Genomic DNA, 20,232 nt, shown 5'->3' on the forward strand with positions numbered 1-20,232 from the left:
TATACAATGTACATACACACACCCTATTCTTTAGTGCAATACTGAACACAAAATGCATTCCATTGCAAATGCCAATTCGTACTGCTCATCTGCACTGACTGGAGCAACTGGCTGAAAGTTGTAAGTGCCAATGTGCTGTGGCAGCCTAGTTATTTTCTACATACAACATGAAACCATGAATAAAAATATTCGATAGTACCAGCTTGAATCTTTAGCTTACCTTTATATTAAGTAAATAATAGTACTAGTTTTACAATATAAAGAGAAAAATGATTCTTTTATTATTTTTCAGACGAAATTTAGGAAACAACACTTTCATTCTGTTAATGAGGTTGTTTTCAGATTTTGTAAATTTGCCTGAGAGGAACTTGCCCACTTTGTTAACAACAAAAAATGTACTGACTATTATGCTAAAGGAAATGATTTATTCCGAGGTGACTCAGTCCCTAGTGTTAAATGGTATGTCACCAAGTCTCAAAACAGTTCTAAGAATATGCCTCTAATCATTATCCCCCCTGTGGTTTAAGAAGAGACATGCACAAACAGGTAGTTGGCCAAGGCAGCCAGGAAAATTAACTTATCACAGGGCCATTTGCATTTCCCAGGTGAAGAAAACATTTATAAATTTTGCTTCACTTTTTGTTTGTTTTGAATGTAAATTTATGAATGCAAACTACCAAATGCACTTACTTAGGTCCCCTTAATAAGTACTTTTTTACTAATCAGTCTGATGAAGGAGAGTAACTTTCAGAAAGTGGGAAGTAGACAAAGTAACCAACATACATTTAATACATTTGGCCTTTGGAAACTAACCAGCTAAAAGAAAAACTTATCATGATATTTTTAATCAATTTTCAACCTCAGCAGTGTGGTGGATAGCATTATAATACAAGGCCTGAAGAGCAGTCTTGTACCACTGCCTACCACAAGGACAAATGTCATTCACTCTCCCACGGCGTGAGAAAGCACACTGCAAGGCAAGCAAGTGAGGCTATTATAAGGAAAACCCTGAATCCAGTCTAACACAGTAAATTATTCATAAAATTTGATATTCTATGATATTATTCTCATGATATCTCACACCGTTGTGTCTCAACACCATGTGGGAGGATCCTTCATTGACTTTAGTCCCTTGCCTTCAGTTACAGCCAAGAGTCTCATTTGCACTCAGTTTTAGACATGCATTGGATTTATTAACATAAGCAGGAGAAAGGAATTTTTAAAAATATTTATTATATTTGGTTTTAGAAATTATAGAAAAGAAAAATTGATATGTCACTTAACTTTAGAAAGGTATATTTATCCTTTCACACCAGAGAAACATTTTATGCAATGCCATAAATGGAAATACTAAAGCTGTTGGCAACGAAGGTGATAGAAGGAGTCCAAGTAAATTGTTTTCTTCTTTTGGGCAAATATCAGTTCAATGGAAAGAGTCCTGAACATAATAAAAGGCACCTAGAGTAAAAATTAGACCTTAATTAATTAAAATAGTGGCACCTATTTATATCAAGAAAAAAGTCCTATCCATGCAATGCTCCTGGCAAGGCAATGATAATACAAATGCAAAAGCTATTACAACTAAAACATCTATAAACTCTTACCAGAACCCGGTACATCATCCAGATAATCACAATCCCTTTTGTGTTTATAAACCTGTAGGTATTTTATTATCATTTGTATAAGCCAAGCATGAGTGCTGTATTTATCTTCATAGGTGGGGGCTCTCAAATTATGTGTCCACATGTATGTGTCTCGAACACATTGTTGTATATGCCATTCATGGATGTGTTAAAAATTCCTATTGTCCTTCAAGAATGTAGCAAACCAAAACTGCTACTTTACACCAAAGTCTTTTTTAAAAATTATTATAAAGCCAGTAAAGCTGACATTTTACTATGGTTTAAGCACCTAAAATATATTTTGACCAATTTTATGTTCTCTGAGCTAGAGTTAGGATCCTCAGGATTTGTATATGTGTACAAACATTGCAAGTTACTGATTTATGCAAATAAAAACTTGAAAAAATACAAATAATCTTTTACTACAAAGATTCAAAATCCACATAATGGATCTGTTCTAAGAGAAAAACTAACAGGAAGCCAGTAAGCAAAGGTTGTGTGCATTTTCTCATCTGTGGCCAAGGCATTCAGCGGAGCCAGGCTGTATTCAGCTGGGTCTGGTTCTTGATACTCGTATCCATTTTCAGCACTTCCCGAACGGCCATGGTAGCGTACGTAGAAGGAGGAAGAGAAAAATCCATCTTCAGAGCCCTATATTTGCCTTCTGCCAGGCAAAAAAGAAGAGTACAGAAAACTAAGGGAACCAAGCTAGACTGGGGAGAGACATCAACTCTATAGAAACAAAAGAACCGTGCCTCTGTCCTCAAGCTCCCACTCCCCAAGCGGCCTGCTGCTTTCCCCACTGTGGACGGCCCGCTGTGTGGGGCCCAGGTGAGTGTCTGTGGTAATTCTACCTGGGAATCTTCATCAACAGGGCAGCCAAAAGAACATGAGAGAAATGCAGGTAAAGTAAATCTTTTAAAACTTAGGGAACAAGAATGGAAAGAAGAATGTTACAATGATTTCTCTCCAGTGTGAGTTCTTTCACATTGTGTAAGATTAAAACTTTGACTGAAACCTATTCCATGTAGATGACGTTCATGGGGTGTCACTACAATGTGATTTTCTTTGTATTGTCTAAGGCCAGAGCATTTCATAAAGGTTTTAGCACTTTGGTTACACTCTATGATTTACTTCTGGTGTGACTGTTTATTAAAATATGAATGGTCAAAAAAAAGAATGTGACCATGAGAATATGATCTTATTTGTTAGACTCTCCCTGGATCTTCACTCACCCTTGTTAATTCTCTGTGGGGAGGAGGAGGAAGGGCTCAGTGCCAGTATCACAACCAACTATAGCATTCATTTATTCTCAGTGGAATTTATTGGTTTGCTCCCTGGTCTACAGCAATCAACAAGAAACTAAGGGGGCAAAAGGCAAAACAACAATCACAGGAGCAGGTGGGTGATGGTAGAGACAATAAAAGAAGGTTTTGTTTTCATTTTATGTTTTTACATGAGGAAACATTTCAAAGTTGACTCAGAGCTGATGACTGAATTAACTTACCAGAAACAGAAACTGGTGGTGGTTTCCCTTCTAGGTTGTCCACATCTGTGTTGAAAAGTGGAATTTTAGGATCATCGTATGCAACGACTTCCCTTCAAAACACACAAAGAGTTTTAGTTTGAAAGTGAACTTTTATAAAATGTACTTCACTCAGCACCATCTGTTTAGCAAGGAAAACACATAGATCTAATGAAAGTAATTATAGGTAGGACTACTCAATAACAGAACAAGGAGATTTTATTTACAATTATTGCCTCTATGTTATTATGTAGCAAGATGATAGCCAATGCCAACCTATGTAGAAGATATAAAATGTTTCTTTAGGATGGATATTCTCTTAATGAGAAGGTGATAAGTAGTAAACTCTACTTTGCTCACATGTGATCAAAATAATCATGGCATTCACATTTTTTCTAGAGTGGTTTTCACTGCCACCAATGTCTTGATACTAACAATGTACTTACTGTTCTCTGGAGTGGGGAAGGCAAAGCACAACTCTGCTAACCTCTTGCTGATAATCCAGAGAAGAGGAGGAGGAGGAGGAGGTGCAGGACAAAGGAGAGAGTTAGGGAAGAGCGGGGTGGGGAAGAGAGACAGAGAGACAGAGACAGACAGACAGACAGACATACCCACAATTTCTGGCAACTGGCAACTAGTTCACAGCTTAATTTAAAAAATTACCAAACAAAACTTTAGACAATACTAGGTATCAGAGTATTTTTTAAATGGATTAATACATCATTTTCTCTCTAGAGACAAGAAAGTAAAACAATCAGATAAATGTTTTGAACTTACAGTTAATTCTGATTAAGGTAACCTATAGTTCTGTAAGGGAACTTCAGTTTTTATAAATAGGGAAAAGGTTCATTCTTTATACATTTCTTCAATTACGTAATAATGTTAAATAAATGAAAACTAAGTCACTTTTACTATTTGTGTTCAAAACAACTTCATTTATTCCTTGATGATTTGAAAAATACTCAACAATAATATAGTGGAATAATAGTAATGATAACAACAATAACAAACACTTAGGGGCCAGGTTCTAGGCACTACTGAAAAATACATATGTAAAGCTGAAGCTTAAAACTTTATATATTTAACTCCATTCTAATTTATTCCAGACTATTACTCACCAGCTGACATTCTGAGGACGAATAATGATCTTTCTGTAGGCCCCCGATAAGGAATAATCTCGAATTTTGTGTCTCATGTTGTCAATGTCAAGATTGTCTGCTGTGAGCATTTCCCTGTAGGATTCACTAACTAATATAAAATACATAAAGTTAGTTAGAATGCAGCATGTCAGAATTTACTTGGAATTAGAGAGAATAAGATATAAATTCAGTTAGATCACTCTAACCTAATTAGTCACCTTAATTTACAATCCAAAGTCTGTTCTCTAGAATTAAAACTTAGCGGGGATACTTCCGGGAAGATGGTGGACTAGAAAGACACAGGACAACCTTCTACTCCAGAAAAAGAGCTAGAGGACAGGCTGAAACAACCTGGAAAAAGATCATTCATCTAGGGTTTAGGACACCAGGCAAAGGCTGGACACTGCCCAGAGGAGAGAAGGACAAAGGAGGGGAATAAGGATAGAACTGTGAGCTGAAACCAGCCACTGCTGCTGCCCGCACCCTCCCCCACACTGGACACTGGAATACGCAGCCCTCTGGGCTGGTGGCTACAGAAAAGGGGTCCCCAGGGAACTACTGCCCCAGAGAAGGGGAGAGAAAGGGACACAGCCTAAGGTTAACACAGCTTCTGACCCACAAATCTGGTCTGCTGTGTCCCAGGCTGGTGGGACCACGCCACTGGAACTGGAGAGAGCTGAAGAGACATGACCCTCTCAATCTCCCTCTCTTCTATCTGGGAATGATTGTTGAGGACGCACCTCCCCAGGAAAAGGGATAGAGAGGGACACTGCCTAAGGCTGACTCAGCTTTTGACTCAAAGATTTAGTCTGCTGTGTCCCACAGCCCTTTCAGGACAGGTGAGGCCGCACCACTGTTTGCCTTGGAGCCACCTTCCCAATCTCCTTATTTACAAAAAGGGACTGAGCATTGAGGACCAAGAGAGGAATGGAAATATTTCCTGGGAAAAAGGAAGGGGCTGCCAGAGAAGTCTGGAGAACTGTCTTCAAGAAATTCTGAATTACAAGTCTCTTCACCTCCAGGCAGGAACCTATATCACACTAATCGAGTCCATGTTGCAACAAACTTCCACCAGGCATTGAACTGAGAAGGCTGTCAAAGCGCGCCATCTGCTGGCAGGCCAAGGAAGTGTAAGTGAGAAAATTTAAATAGAGGGTTTTTTTTGCCTTTATAGCCGCCCTCCCCAAGGCCCTAGGAAGCAGGTCTGCAACCAATTCCTGCGTCCAGAATCCAGTTTTGAGCAACTAGTAGAGACAATTTTAATGATCCAGGTCGAACCAAAAATTAAAGAGCCACAGTAACAGTAACACACAGCCTCCTGCCACTAAATCCCTATGAAAGAAATTGAGTATCTGAGTGAACTACCATTTTAATCAGATGCCTAGACATCAGCAAAAAAATTATGAGCCATACTAAGAAAACGGAAGACATGGCCTAAGAAAAGGAAAATATCAAAGCCCCAGAAGAGATGCAGGATTTGAGAGAACTAATTAATGAGATGAGCACAATTTTCCAAAATCAAATTAATGAGTTGAAAGACAATATAACTAAAGAGATAAATGGCATCAAGAAGATGATGAGCGAGCACAAAGAATTTGAAATCCTGAAAAGAAAAGTAACAGAGCTCATGGAAATAAAAGAAACAATAGGTGAGACCAAAAACACATTAGAAGTCTACAATAGTAGACTTGAAACATTAAGACTTGAAATGCACTGGGGTTGGTGTATACTCAGGAGACTTGAATCTCTGGACTGGCCATGTGCCAGCTGGGCCCTGAGCCTCAGGAGAGTGGCAACTCCTACTCTCTGGTTAGTTGGACTTACCCAGGTCGGCTAACAGAGAGGTGAAGATGGTCAACCACCACACCAGGGAACTGAGAGGGCCTATAACTGTAAGCAGGAGAATTGCATCCATCAACCACGTAGGATTTAAGCCACCTCTCGATTTAGAAGTGGAGTGGACATCACCATCCCAGGGTCCACAGGATGGAGGAATAAAATATGGATTAGAGTGGACTTACTGGTATTCTACTATAGAACTATTGTGACTAGTAATGGAAGAAATTGTAGCACTGATGTGAAGAAAGTAGTCACGGTACTTGCTGAGGGCAAGGAGAAGGAAGGAGAGATGTGATGTGGGGCATTTTTGGGTCTTGGAGTTGTCCTAAATGATATTGCAGGGACAGATGCCAGACATTATATATCCTGCCATAACCCAGTGAATGTACTGGGGGAGTGTAAACTACAATGTAAACTATTACCCATGCAGTGCAGCAGTGCTCCAAAATGTATTCACCAAAATGCAATGAATGTGCCATAATGATGAAAGAGGTTGTTGATGTGGGACGAGTGGGAGGGGTGGGGTGTGGGGTATATGGGAACCTCTTATATTTTTTAATGTAACATTTTTTGTGATCTATATATCTTCAAAAAATACAATTAAAAAATAAAAAACATTAGAAGTCTACAATAGTAGATTTGAAATGACAGAAGATAGAATAAGTGATACTGCAAACAGATGAGCTGAAATTGAAGAAAGAAAAGGAGAGAGGGAAAAAAGAATAGAAAAAATTGAGCAGGGGCTCAGGGAGTTAAATGGCAACATAAAAAGAAACAATATACGTGTCATGGGAATTCCAGGAGAAGAGAAGGGAAAAGGTGCAAAAAGAGTATTTGAGGAAATAATAGCTGAAAATTTCCTAACTCTCACGAAAGAAATGAACTTACATATCCAAAAAGAACACCATACGCCAATCAGAATAAATCCAAATAGACCTACTCCAAGAGACATACTGCTCAGAATGTCCAATGTCAAAGATAAAGAGAAAAATTTGAGAGCAGCAAGGGAGAAGCAAACCATCACATATACAAGGGATGCCCAGTAAAGCTTAGTGCAGATTTCTCATAAGAAACTATGGAAGCAAGAAGACAGTGGCATGATACAATTAGTATACTGAAAGAGAAAAACTGCCAGCTGAGAATTCTTTATCCAGCAAAATTGTCCTTCAAATATGTAGGTGAGCATAAAATATTCACAAACAGAAACTAAGAGAGTTTGCAAAAAAGAATCCACCTTTGCAGGAAATATTTAAGGACGCCTTAGAGCCTGAAGGAAAATGACAGGAGAATGAGACCTGGAGGAGAGTATAGAGGAAAGAATAGCTGAAAGGATAACCAAAAGAGTAAAAAGACATACAAAAATATGATATGACATATGAAAACCAAAGAACAAAATGGTGGAAGTAAATAATGCATTTACAGTAATGCCATTGAATGTGAATGAATTAAACTCCCTAACCAAAAGATACAGGCTGACAGAATGGATAATAAAACATAAGCTATCCATATGCTGCTTACAAGACACTCACCTTAGACCCAGGGATACATATCTGCTGAAAGTGAAAGATATTCTATGCAAATATTAATAGTAAACAAAAAAGAACAGTGGTAGCTATACTAATATCAGACAAAACAGACTTTAAATGCAAAAAAGTTAGAAAAAATACAGAATGCCGTTATATATTAATAAAAGGGAAAATCCATCAGAAAGACATTAACAGTCATAAATATCTATGCACCTAACCAGGGAGCCCCAAAATATATGAGACAAACTCTGGCAAAACTGAAGGGAGAAATAGACATCTCTACAACAATTGCTGGAGAATTCAACACACCACTCACATCACTGGATAGAACAACTAGACAGAAGAGTAACAAGGATACAGAGAACTTGAACAATATAATAAATGAGTTAAGACCCAACAGACATGTACAGAATGTTACATACAAACTCAGTGGGTTATTATTTTTCTTAAGTGTCCATGGATCTTTCTCCAGGATAGACCACGTGTTAGGGCAAAGATTGCCATTATAAAAAATACCTGCTCATATCATAATGGAAGGAAACTCAATAATAGACACGAGAAAGATAAATTTACAAATGTATGGAGGATGAACAACACACTCCTAAATAACCAGTGGGTCAAAGAAGAAATTGCAAGTGAAATCGGTAAATATATTGTGACAAGTGAAAATGAGAACACAACTTATCAAAATTTATGGAATAAAATGAAGGCAGTCTTGAGAGGGAAGTTTATAGTCCTAAAAGTCTATATTAAAAAGGAGAAAAAGCTAAACTCAAAGATTTAACCCAACAATTAGAGAAACTAGAAAAAGAACAGCAAACCAATCCCAAAGCAAGCAGAAGGAAAGAAATCATAAAGATTAGAGCAGAAATAAATGAAACTGAGAACAACAACAACAAAAAAAGAGAAAAATCAACAAAACTAAAGGCTGGTTCTTTGAGAAAATTAACGAAACTGACAAACCCCTACCTAGACTAACAAATAAAAAAAGAGAGAAGATGCAAATAAATATAATCAGAAATGAAAGGGGGGAAGTTATGACAGAAATAAAAAGGATCATAAGAGGATACTATGAGAAACTGTATGCCAACAAACTAGACAATCTAGATGAAAAGGACAAATTCCTAGAAATATACAAACAACCTACACTGATGCTACTAGAAATACAAGAACTTAACAAACCAATGACATTTAAAGAGATTGAATCAGTCATCAAAAATCTTCTAGCAAAGAAAAGTCCAGGATCAGATGGCTTCACAGGTGAATTCTACCAAGCATTTCGAAAAGAATTAACACCAATTCTGTTTAAACTCTTCCAAAAAAGTGAAGAGGAAGGAATATTACCCAATACATTTTATGAAGCCAACATCACCCTAATAACAAAGCCAGATAAAGATACAAGAAAAGAAAATTATAGACCAATTTCTCTGATGAATGTAGATGCAAAAATTCTCAACAAAATACTTGCAAATCAAATCCAACAGCATATCAAAAGGCGTATACATCATGACCACGTGGAATTTATTCCTGGTATGCAAGGCTGATTCAACATAAGAAATTTAATGAACATAATATAGCATATTAATAAATTGAAGAAAAAAATACACGATCATCTCAATCAATGCAGAAAAGGCATTCAATAAAATCCAGCATCTTTTCTTGATAAAAACTCTTCAGAAGATAGGAAAGAATGGAACTTCCTTGATATAAAAGGCATATATGAAAAACCCACGGCCAACATTGTACTCAATGGGGAAAGGATGAGAGCTTTTCCTCTAAGATTGGGAACAAGACAAGTATGCCCACTGTCACCACTGTTATTCAACATACTAGTTTAACTAGAAGTTCTACCTTGGATATTTGGACAAGAAAAATACAAATTAAAGGCATCCAGATAAGATAAGAGGAAGTAATACTCTATTTGTGGATGACATGCTTTTATATTTAGAAAATTCTGAAATGTCTACAACAAAGCTACTTGAGCTAGTAAATGAGTTCAGCAAAATAGCAGGATACAAGATCAACACACAAAAATTAGTAATGTTTTTGTACACTAGTACTGAACAATATGAAGAGGAAAATAAGGGGAAAGTTCCATTTACAACAGCAAAAAAAAGACTCAAATACCTAGGAATTAATTTAACCAAAGAAGTACAGGTCCTATATGCAAAAACTACAAAAACAATGCTAAAAGAAGTCAATGAAGACCTAAACAAATTGAAAGACATTTTGTTTTCATGGACTGGAAGACTAAATATTGTGAAGGTGTAAATTCTACCCAAACTGATTTATAGATTCAATGCAATACCAATCAAAATTCCAACAGCCTATTTTACAAATTAGGAAAGGCCATTACCAAATTTGTTTGGAAGGGAAAGTACAACCAAATAGCCAAAAACATCCTAAAAAAGAGAGCGATGTGGAAGGAATTTCACTGCCTGACCTTAAAACATATTAAAAAGCTACAGTGGTCAAAACAGTATGGTACTGGCATAAAGATAGACACATCAATCAGTGGAATACAACTGAGAGTCAGAAACAAACCCTCACCTAATGGTCAACTGGTTTTTGACAAAACTACCACGTCCATGTTAGCGGGACAAAACAGTCTCTTCAACAAATGGTGCTGGGAGAACTGGCTATCTATAACCAAAAGGATGAAAGAGGGTCCCAACTCACTCTCTACACAGCAATCAACTCCACACGGATCAAAGACCTAAATATAAAAGCCAGGACCATAAAACTACTAGGAAAAAATGCAGGTAAACATTTTAAAGACCTTTTAGTAGGTGGTGGTTTCCCGAACCTTACACCCAAAGTATAAACAACAAAGGAAAACATGGATATATGACACCTCCTCAAAATTAAACACTTTTGCCCCTCACAGGACTCTGTCAAAAGGGTGAAAAGACAGCAGAACTCAATGGAAGAAAATATTTGGAAATCAGATGTCCAATAAGGTTTAATATTCATGATATATAAAGAGATGTTACAACTCAAAAATAAAAAGAGAAACGACCCAATTAAAAAATGGGCAAAAGGGGAGGTGGAGTCCTGGTTTGGAAGCTGGGGATCCTGGCCATGGTGGCGCCAGCCTGCGGCTTGGCGCTGTTTAGTGCCAGCCTGGCCCCCTGCCAGCGCTGGGCAGGGGCATGGCGCTGCCCACCTGGGAACTAAGGGTGGCTGGGTGTACATTTCGGAGTTTTTGGAGCAGCAGCATGAGGACCAGCAGAGAAAAGAGATTCCATCTTCCAGAAGTTGCCACTGCCTGCCTCCCCACTTGTCCCCGTCTTCTTTTTTTTTCAAATAGCATATTAAACATATCACTTGTCTACTTAAAAACACATGAAAAAAATGCCCAACATGACTGATGATTAGGGAAATGCAAATCAAAACTACAATGAGGTATCATCTCATACCTATCAGAATGGCCATGATTAAAAAGACAGAACTATAAGTGTTGGAGAGGATGTGGAGAGATAGAACACTTACTCATTGTTGGTGGGGATGCAGAGGGGAGGACTGTTCGGCAGTTCTTAAAGAAGCTGAATAGAGATTTGCCATGTGACCCTGAGATACTGCTATTGGGTATAGACACAGAAGAACTGAGAGCAGTGACACGAATATACACCTGCACTCCTATGTTCATAGTGGTGCTATTCATGATTGCCAAAAGCTGGAAACAACCCAGGTGCCCATCAACTAATGAACAGATAAACTGTGGTGTATTCACATGATGGAATATTATGCAGCTGTAGCAGGAGATGGAGCTGTAAAGCACATGACAATGTGGGTGAACCTGGAGGCCATTATATTGAGTGAAGCAAACTAGACACAAAAGGACAAATGCTGTATGACTGTGTTACTATGAACCAAATATATTGTGTAACACACTGTATGATTTCATTTATATATAATGTAAATGTAATAATGTATAAAAATGAAATTTGATTAGTGGTTATACAGAACTAGGGAAGGAATGCTAAGGGGTGTGGAGTTTTTCTCTTTGGAGTAATGAAATAATTCTAAAACTTTTTGTCAGGATGAATGCACAATATTGTTATTATACTAATAGCCATTGATTATAAACTTGAGATCGTAGGGTATGCGAATACACCTCAATAAAACTGATTAATAAATAAAATAATTGTGCAAGAAGAGCCAGAAATAGCACCTACGAACTGCAGGGGATACAGAGAGATTGAGGGATGAAGAAATTTCTTGTCTATTTTTGTTTATTTATTAGTAGTAATACTGAAATAATGAAAATGTACTACTAATGATTGAAGTGATGAATGTACAACTATGTGATTATACCAAATACCACTGACTGAACACTTTGGATGAACTCTGTGATTTATTAATGTGTAACAAAATTTACACGAAAAAAACAAAAAATAAAAAAACAGTGAACCCTAAGGTAAACCATGGACTATAGTAAATAATAAAATTATAAAAACTTGCTATCATTATTTATAACAAATGTTCCACATCAATGCAAAGTGTTAATGACAGGGCAGTAACTGGGAATCTTGTATTACATGCATGATTGCTCTGTAAACCTACAACTTTTATAATAAAGGAAGAAAAAAAATAGATTAAAAAAAAAAACTTAGTTGGGGAGCAGTGTAGCTCAAGTGGTTGAGCACCTGCTTCCCATGTATGAGGTCCTGTGTTCGACCCCTGGTATTTCCTAAAATAATAAACAAAACCAACCAACAAAAACCTAGTAACTTAGTAACTAGACCTAGAGGATGTCTCCAATTTAGGTTTGGCCAACTTGTAAGCTGTTTGTTTACAACCAGTCACAGTTCCTTCTGTGTATATTCTCCCATGCTATCTACCAAGGGCCATTTTATCTGAAGTTGCTAAATTATAATTTACATGAGCTCGGGTTTGGAAGAGACATATACAGATGCTACAAAGTCTTTCTGGAAGACAGTAGTCACAGAAACAAAAATAAGAAACCTTGAAAACCATATGGTTCACCCTCGTATCTGATTCAGAAATCTTTTTATAACACCTGAGAGACACTGTTATTCAGCCTTTGCTTGAACATTGCCATTTCCAGGAAACTTACTTCTTTGTAAGGTATGCAATTATTGGAAAGTTCTTCTTATACCAAACTGAAATTTGTCTTCCTGTTGATCGCTCTGGAACACAGCAGATTAATTCTGCCTCCTTCCACATGTATTTAATCCACACGTATTAAATAAGTACATACTTAAGCCATATCTTCTCTAGGCCAAACTTATTCCCTCAACTATCTCTCTTTTGACATTTCTGTATTCCTCACCAAACTTCTTATCGGCCTAAGGGTAACAGGCTTATGTTCGACAATAAGTGCAGATATTTTTTATAGAGACGACTATTAAACTGTATCTTTTCCATCTATACATTTGCATAAATGCAAGAATTTATATTTAACCCTACTTTAAATACCTTCTGTAGTTGTTTCTAAATACTTATTTTTCATTTTACCATTAACTATTTGATTTTGCACAACTTATAAATATGATATGCAGATTGATTTACTGAAGTTGTTCATTAAAAAAATGTTGGACAAACAGGGTCAAGGAAAGACTCCCTCAGCACACACTATTAGGACAACAGGAACTCCTAAATTGACCACTATAGGATACCAGGTGTGCATATGTTTTGTACCCACAGGCCTGAACTCAAACCCATCTGGTGTACAAGACCCTGTCTTGGCTGCAAGGTTTTTATAAATGGCTTTGTCAAAGACCTTGGTGAATTTATATGCTAGCAGGTGCTAGCCACATTGCCTGATCCTGAGAAATTTTCGTTCTCTTTCTTGGAAAGAGGTGAAGTGTGGCTTTTTAACATCTTAGTGCCTTCCTTCTCACTAGTTCCTGGCACTGCTCTCCCCAGCACTTCGCTGTGCCATTCTACCCAGAGCAGGCAGATCATATCCCCTTCTCCTGGAAGTTTTAAAGCTCCATCATCTACCTTTCTTATTTATTCTCTCCTCTTCCCCTGAATTCCTTTTCCCTTAGGGAAGCAACCATACATAAGTATTAAGAGTACAGCAAGTTGATTAAATTATTTAACATGTAAGTAAATGACAGATCACTATTTAACTTATTTAGAGGTATTTGCATGATCACAGGAGGATGTTATTCCTAATCATTCTCTAATTAGTAAAATTTCAAGGAATATAATAAGTGATAAAATAAACTAATTCAGGCATCTTGGGAGAAAGGAATTTTAATAGGGCAGGCCACTGGTAGACCAGCCCTGGCTAGGAGGAAACTTCCAGGGCCAGTACCACTAGGTCAGAACTGCTTCCTTTTTCTAATTTCTGAATCCAGGAACAATAAAAGTTCCAATTTTTTTTCTCACCATAGTGTCTAAGAAAGTAGCAGAAGTAATTCTTAACTGTCTCTAAGGAATGGGAAATAAGGTTAGAGAATTTTATAACTTTATAAATTTCTATATTCCTTGACTTTTAAAACACCATGAACACATACTACTTTAATGGTTTAAAAAAAGGTAACAAAAAGGAATGTTAAAGTAGAATTGTCCACCCATTTTCTCAATGACTATTTCAAAACCCTTCCCATCCTTAATATGAATTAGTGAATTTTAGAAATTGAAATAAAACCAATAATAGTAATAATAATACCACCAATATCTCCATAATCTAGTTTCTGAATTTAAACTACCCTTCTGAATCCAACCCTTTTTGGGAAACTTTTCTAAATAAATAACCATGTGTTTGAAATCTAAATATTTTTTTCATCTAACAGAAATAAAATTCTGACATTTCATTTAAAGTACTGATTTTTTTCTTTTCTCTAGTTTGTGCTGTCAGTAGTTAAATTATGTTAGACTTTGCTTTAACTATTTTCCCCATATAGAGAACTTACTTTTATGCTTTGGGTAGATGACATCGAAACCAGGCAAAGGCATTACCACATCATGGATGGAGTAATTAGGAATATCTTCTTCTTCAATATGGATGGCAGCGGCTACAAATTCATGAGTGAACAATAAATTAAAAAAATAGGCAATATTTTTAAGAGCTCTATTTTCTGAAATCAAGTACATATAAACAAGTTGGAAATGCAAGGTGGCATTAGCTTTGTGGCCTTGGAAGCTATTAAAAAAAATTAATTTGGAATGAAGGCTCTTTTATCTTTTCTACCCCATCCAAGAAATAAATAGTAAGAATTTAGAAAAAAAGCAGAAATTCTACTGAAATTAAAACACTTATTTTCCAGCTGCATCCTCAATTTTTGGGAACCCCTGCATTTTAAAATCACGTCCCTTTTTCTTCTTAACCAATGCTACAAAATACTATTTGCAGGTGTAGCTCAGTGGTTGCAGGTGTAGCTCAGTGGTTGAGTGCATAAAATTACTATTTGGAAGGCCATCAAAAATTAATGCATTTTGTTAAAAGAATAAACCATTTTAAAACCAGCCAGTATTTAGAGAATGAAATACTGTGGCACACTGGACATTAAAAGACAATGAATGTGATGAATATTGGATGAGGAAAAAAAATATTAAAATTTCTGAACAAATTAAAACCTAAGTGGATTTTTTAAAAATATTTTTAAATCTATTTTTAAAAGATAATTATATAAGAGATTCCCATATGCCCCACTCCTCACACCTCTCACTCTTCCCCACATTAACAACTTCTTTCATTAGTGTGCTACATTCATTGCAATTGATGAACACATTTTGGAGCATTGCCACACAGCATGGATTATAGTTTACACTGTAGTTTACACTCTTTCCCACTCAATTCTGTAGGTTATGGCAGCATATATACAGCCTGTATCTGTCGTTGCAATGGCATTCAACATCCAGTGGCCAATGTCTTCTCATCAAAGATATAATTTCTTCCATTGCCAGAATCATAATTCAGTCTTAGTGGAATACCAGTAAGTCCACTCTAGTCCATATTTTATTCTGCAATCTTGAGGATTCTGGGACAGTGATGCCCACTCTATGTCTAATTGAGAGGGGGCTTCAAACCCACATGCCTGATGGACAGGACTCTCTTGCTTGCAGCTGTAGACTCTCGGTTCCTTGGTGTGGTGGCTGTTCATCAAATGAGTTTATATGGCTAAGAGACTCAAAGTGAGTTGGGAGGTCATCACAGAGGTAATGCTTATGCACACCTCAGCAGGCTCTCACAGACAGCCAAAGTAGATACCACTCCAAATAGTGAGGTTCCTGAGAGCTATGGAGACATCCAGATCCCACAGTCATGGCAGATAGCTCCAGAGTTTGGTGCCATGCTAGTGGGCCCTACTTTGGAGTTTGTGCTCACGAGTGTGAGAATTGGACTCAGCTGTGACTGTCCCTTTTATTTGAACCTATAGCTGGTGCTGGAGTTGGTAGGTGTATGTCCAAGAGACTTGAATCTCTGGGCTGTCCATGTGCCCGCTGGATCCTGAGCCTTAGCAGGAGTTGCAGCACCTACTCTCCAGTTCATTGAACTCACCCAGGACAACTAACAAGGAGTTGAGGATGGACAACCTTAGTGGATTTATGGGGCATGCCAGTAAACAAGCAAGGCAGGCATTCGGCTAACAGAGGGGCAGCTAGGCATGCCAGAAGAACATGGACTTGGGAACAAGACAAATAAGTGTAAATCACAGCCTTTCCTTTCCTTTCATATATATATTTTTAAGCAACTATGGAATCTTGTACAAATTACTATACCTCATCTGAAAAATGGAGATAATACTTACTTCACAGCAATACTGCAAGCTTTGTTAGAAGATATAGGTAATGGGCTTAGCACAATGCCTGACACACAGTAAGAGTTCAACAGCAGATGGAATGATTCACGCTATGTTCTGGGTGCTTCTGGCACTAAATAAATGTCCATTATACCACGGTCCACATGTAAAGTGAGCTCCAGTCTGATGTTAACTTGAACAAACTCTTGAAAACTGATTAAGTTGAATAGCTGACATACATCCAGAAATGTACAAAATTATATGCTATGTACCCGGATTAAAGTTTGAAAAGGGATTTCATTTAATCCAAATCCTTTTTGTTAAGAAAACTGAGGCCCAGAGAGAACGTACTCAAATTTTCATTAAAGATACAGACAGGGAAGCAGAGGTAACTTAAGCAGTTGGGTACCTGCCTACCACATGGGAGGTCCTGGTTTGGCTCCTGGTGCCTCCTAAAGAAGACAAGCACACAACAAATGGACACAGAGAGCAGACAGTGCAAACAATGGGAGGGGGCATGTGGGGGGAAGCAATGAATAATTAAAATTAATCTTAAAAAATTCAGCGTGGCTACTAGTTAAGAAAAAGAGATGTGTAGCATTTTTTGAGATGGGAGGGCAGTACAAGCTTGTACTGACTAGTTTTTATCTGTATCTTTTTTTCTCTTTTTTAGGTTTACTTTCATTTAATTATTCCCCCCCCACACACCTGCCCTCATTCTGCTCTCTGTGTCTGTTCACTGTGTGCTCTCTGTGTCTGCTTGACTTCTTTTTTAGGAGGCACTGGGAACCAAACCTGGGACCTCCCACGTGGGCGGGAGGCACCCAATCATTGAGCCACCTCCACTCCCTGCTTGTTGTGTCTCTCGTGTTTCCTTGTTGTGTTATCGCGTTGCGGTCACCTTGCCATGCCAGCCCATCGTGCCAGCTCACTGTCTCGCTCATACTTCTAGGACGCACTGGGAACTAAACCAGGAACCTCCCATGTGGTAGGCGGGTGCCCAACTGCTTGAACCACATCTGCTTCTGTGGGTTGAATTTTAAAGCCACTAGGACAAATAAATGAATCTTAGTTTGGGTGAATAAAGATGGTATTTTGCCTTTTTACCTCCTTTGAGAACAAGGTCCCCTGGAACAGGTTTCAGTCCGTACTCTTCTATTCTCTTGCTCACCATATTATTCCACACATAACTTTGATAGCTATGAATATACATCAAGCGATTATTTCTTGGTATCTAGAGGGAAGGAAAAAACAGGCAAGAAAATATATTTATATTTATGTTCTGAATATAGAAAGTACTTTACTTTCCAAGACATTTTGTTTAGTGGTGATTCTAGGGTAAGAAATTCAATTCATACCTTACATCTCGTTTTTCTAATAGCCTATAGAAACAGGTGACTGATACAGCACACAGTTTTAGAGACGAACTCCTCAGACTAAAGGGTGTTAACCATCAAAGCAGCTGCAGCACTGCCTGTTTTGGATCCACAGTGCACAAACTCATTCAAATAAAGCAAATGATATGGAATTTATACTCTGAACCAAAGGCATAGACTTTATACTCAAGGAATTTACAAATCAATTATAGAGCTGAGCTAACAGCGTGTTCTTCCCCATAATTCTAAGGAAGGAGAAAACTTAAATGATTAAATTGACAATTTCATGCAGTAAGAATCCTGCCCCCACCTCTGTAACTAAGACTTAAATTAAAGAATTAAATGTTAACTTATTCTGGATGACACGTATCAAAATACTAGTAAAGGCTACAGTTGCTAAGATGGTAGCCACTCTTGAACCACCATGCGGAAAACAAACTAAGAGCTGACTGCCCCACCCTCTTAATAAGGCAGTTTACAGGTCTGATGACAGAGAATGGCCAAGAAATGACTCTACAATATAGTCTGAGTTTCTCAAATTCCAAGACAGTTACTTTAAATTTCCACTGTAGAAAAGATTTTCCCATATTAATGTTAGTATTTACTGCCAGCACTGTCCCTTGCCCCCATTGCCATTAAGTGTGTGAAGAAGGATTACTCAGGTAAAAAAACTCTCACAGGTACTCAAAGAATCCTCATTTACCTTCTCTTCTTTCCAAATTTAGTAAAACCATTAAAGATAAAATTTAAAAGTATTAAGCCACCTTGAGCCATTGCCTGACTTCACAAATCGCACTCACTATGCCAAATGCAGAGACTATATTCTTCATTCCATATTTTGAAAGTCCTCGAAGCAGCTGCCCTTCCACACACCTTTTGACAGGTAGCTTTTTGAGGGCAGCGGCTGGGTCTCTGGTCTTCGACCACTCTTCCCTGCATTTAACCAAGTACCCCTTTTCAGCTGGGGAAGAAAAAGCAGCTGTGAGTAAACATTTTATCCAACAAACAGAATTCTGTAACTTCAAATGCATCACAGAGAACACAATATTGGAGAATGCTATCTTTAATATAAGTTTTATGAAGAGCAACTTGAGAGCAGTGATTACAAAGTGAAAAGACAGGAAAAGTAGGAAAATTACAAAGCAATATGGCTTTGTCAACATGCTCACAATTCTGGATTCAAAGCAAAATACTGTTTGTTACCATAGCTGAACTAACATAAGACAAATGCTTGGCAGTCCTCCCTTCTCACTCTTTTTCTACTGTATTGCCATATTTAATGGGTTACTTTCCTTAAAATCAGACAACTTTATCTCTTTTTAGTTTGAAAATGAACAATAACCCAAAATCAGTGTAATTATTTTGACAACATGTAAAGTAGTAAATAAATCCTTTTCCACACAGAATGGTTTTACAAACACTTTTTAGAAAAAGGTTTTAATGAACTCTGAATTTTGCCAAGTTTTTAGAATCCATTACACTATGCTTCAGTAAAAAACTACAAATGGAATCTGGATTCCTTACTCATCACATTAAGAAGTACATGGAGAAAAAGAAATGAACTACAGGGCACTGAATTTATTCACTTAATGAATTATAAATTAGATAAGCTAAAGAGCTAAAAACACAATATAAATTAATCAAAATATACATAAAACATAAAAATATAAAGAAATACATATTTCTATTATAGAAATATAAATATATAAAGAAATATAATGTTCCATTATAAAAAGAATTAAAGAAAAATTTGAAATAACTATATACTAATTTGCACATATACTTTTTATTCACAGCAATTCCATGAATACCTAGCCGTATGTTCTATTTTTTTTCTTAACACGAATTTTATTCTCACCTCCAGAACGGGGTTTCAATATTAAATCCATGACTTCAGTCCAGGAATTTTGTAGTATAGCTCTAAAATTAAGCACAGCATTTATTTTAATTAATTTTGTATCAAGAGAAAATTTTTAACTTTGTATTTTGAAATCATTTTAAAATTAGAGGACAGTTGCAAAAATAATACAAAACCCCATACAGAAAACTCCAACATACTCCCCAAACCCTCAGATACTCAGATCCACCTATTTTAACACTTTTCCACCTTTGGTATCTTATCTATGTATCTATCTGCCTGCCTACTACCTATCTACCAAGCTCTTTCTGAACATCTGAGAGCAAGTCGCACATAGCATATTCCTTGAACACTTCCATGAACACTTCTTTGAACAAGGTACTCCCTTATACAATCACCTTAAATCCAAGTTATCAAGCTCAAGAAATTTAACACTGATATAAAGCCTATATTCTATAGTCCAATTTTTTTCTTATGTTCTAATACTTTGAGACAATTCTATTTCATTCTTAGATCCCATCCAGTATGATGTACTGCATTTAATTATCTTTATCCCTTTAGTTTTTAAAAAAATTGTAGAAACATATATATATCAAGTATCTTCCCATCCCAAACATATCATTCAGT

At 37.0% G+C, this 20,232-nt stretch overlaps 1 protein-coding gene across 1 annotated transcript in view; it reads right to left on the bottom strand.

Moving 5' to 3' along the window:
* Window positions 1-258: 258 nt before the first annotated feature.
* Window positions 259-20,232, bottom strand: part of PUS7 (pseudouridine synthase 7) — an 80,066-nt gene continuing 60,092 nt past the window's right edge. Inside the window, exons 10-16 of the mRNA XM_004448805.4 lie at window positions 19,606-19,667; window positions 18,548-18,708; window positions 17,479-17,605; window positions 14,542-14,643; window positions 4,266-4,395; window positions 3,130-3,221; window positions 259-2,286 (exon numbers count right to left, since the gene is read on the bottom strand). Coding sequence (XP_004448862.2) covers window positions 2,150-2,286; window positions 3,130-3,221; window positions 4,266-4,395; window positions 14,542-14,643; window positions 17,479-17,605; window positions 18,548-18,708; window positions 19,606-19,667 — 811 coding nt within the window. The 3' untranslated portion in view covers window positions 259-2,149. The remainder of the gene's footprint in view (window positions 2,287-3,129; window positions 3,222-4,265; window positions 4,396-14,541; window positions 14,644-17,478; window positions 17,606-18,547; window positions 18,709-19,605; window positions 19,668-20,232) is intronic.

Source organism: Dasypus novemcinctus, chromosome 5 (assembly GCF_030445035.2).
Source record: "Dasypus novemcinctus isolate mDasNov1 chromosome 5, mDasNov1.1.hap2, whole genome shotgun sequence".
In the NCBI taxonomy this organism is placed as follows: domain Eukaryota; kingdom Metazoa; phylum Chordata; class Mammalia; order Cingulata; family Dasypodidae; genus Dasypus; species Dasypus novemcinctus.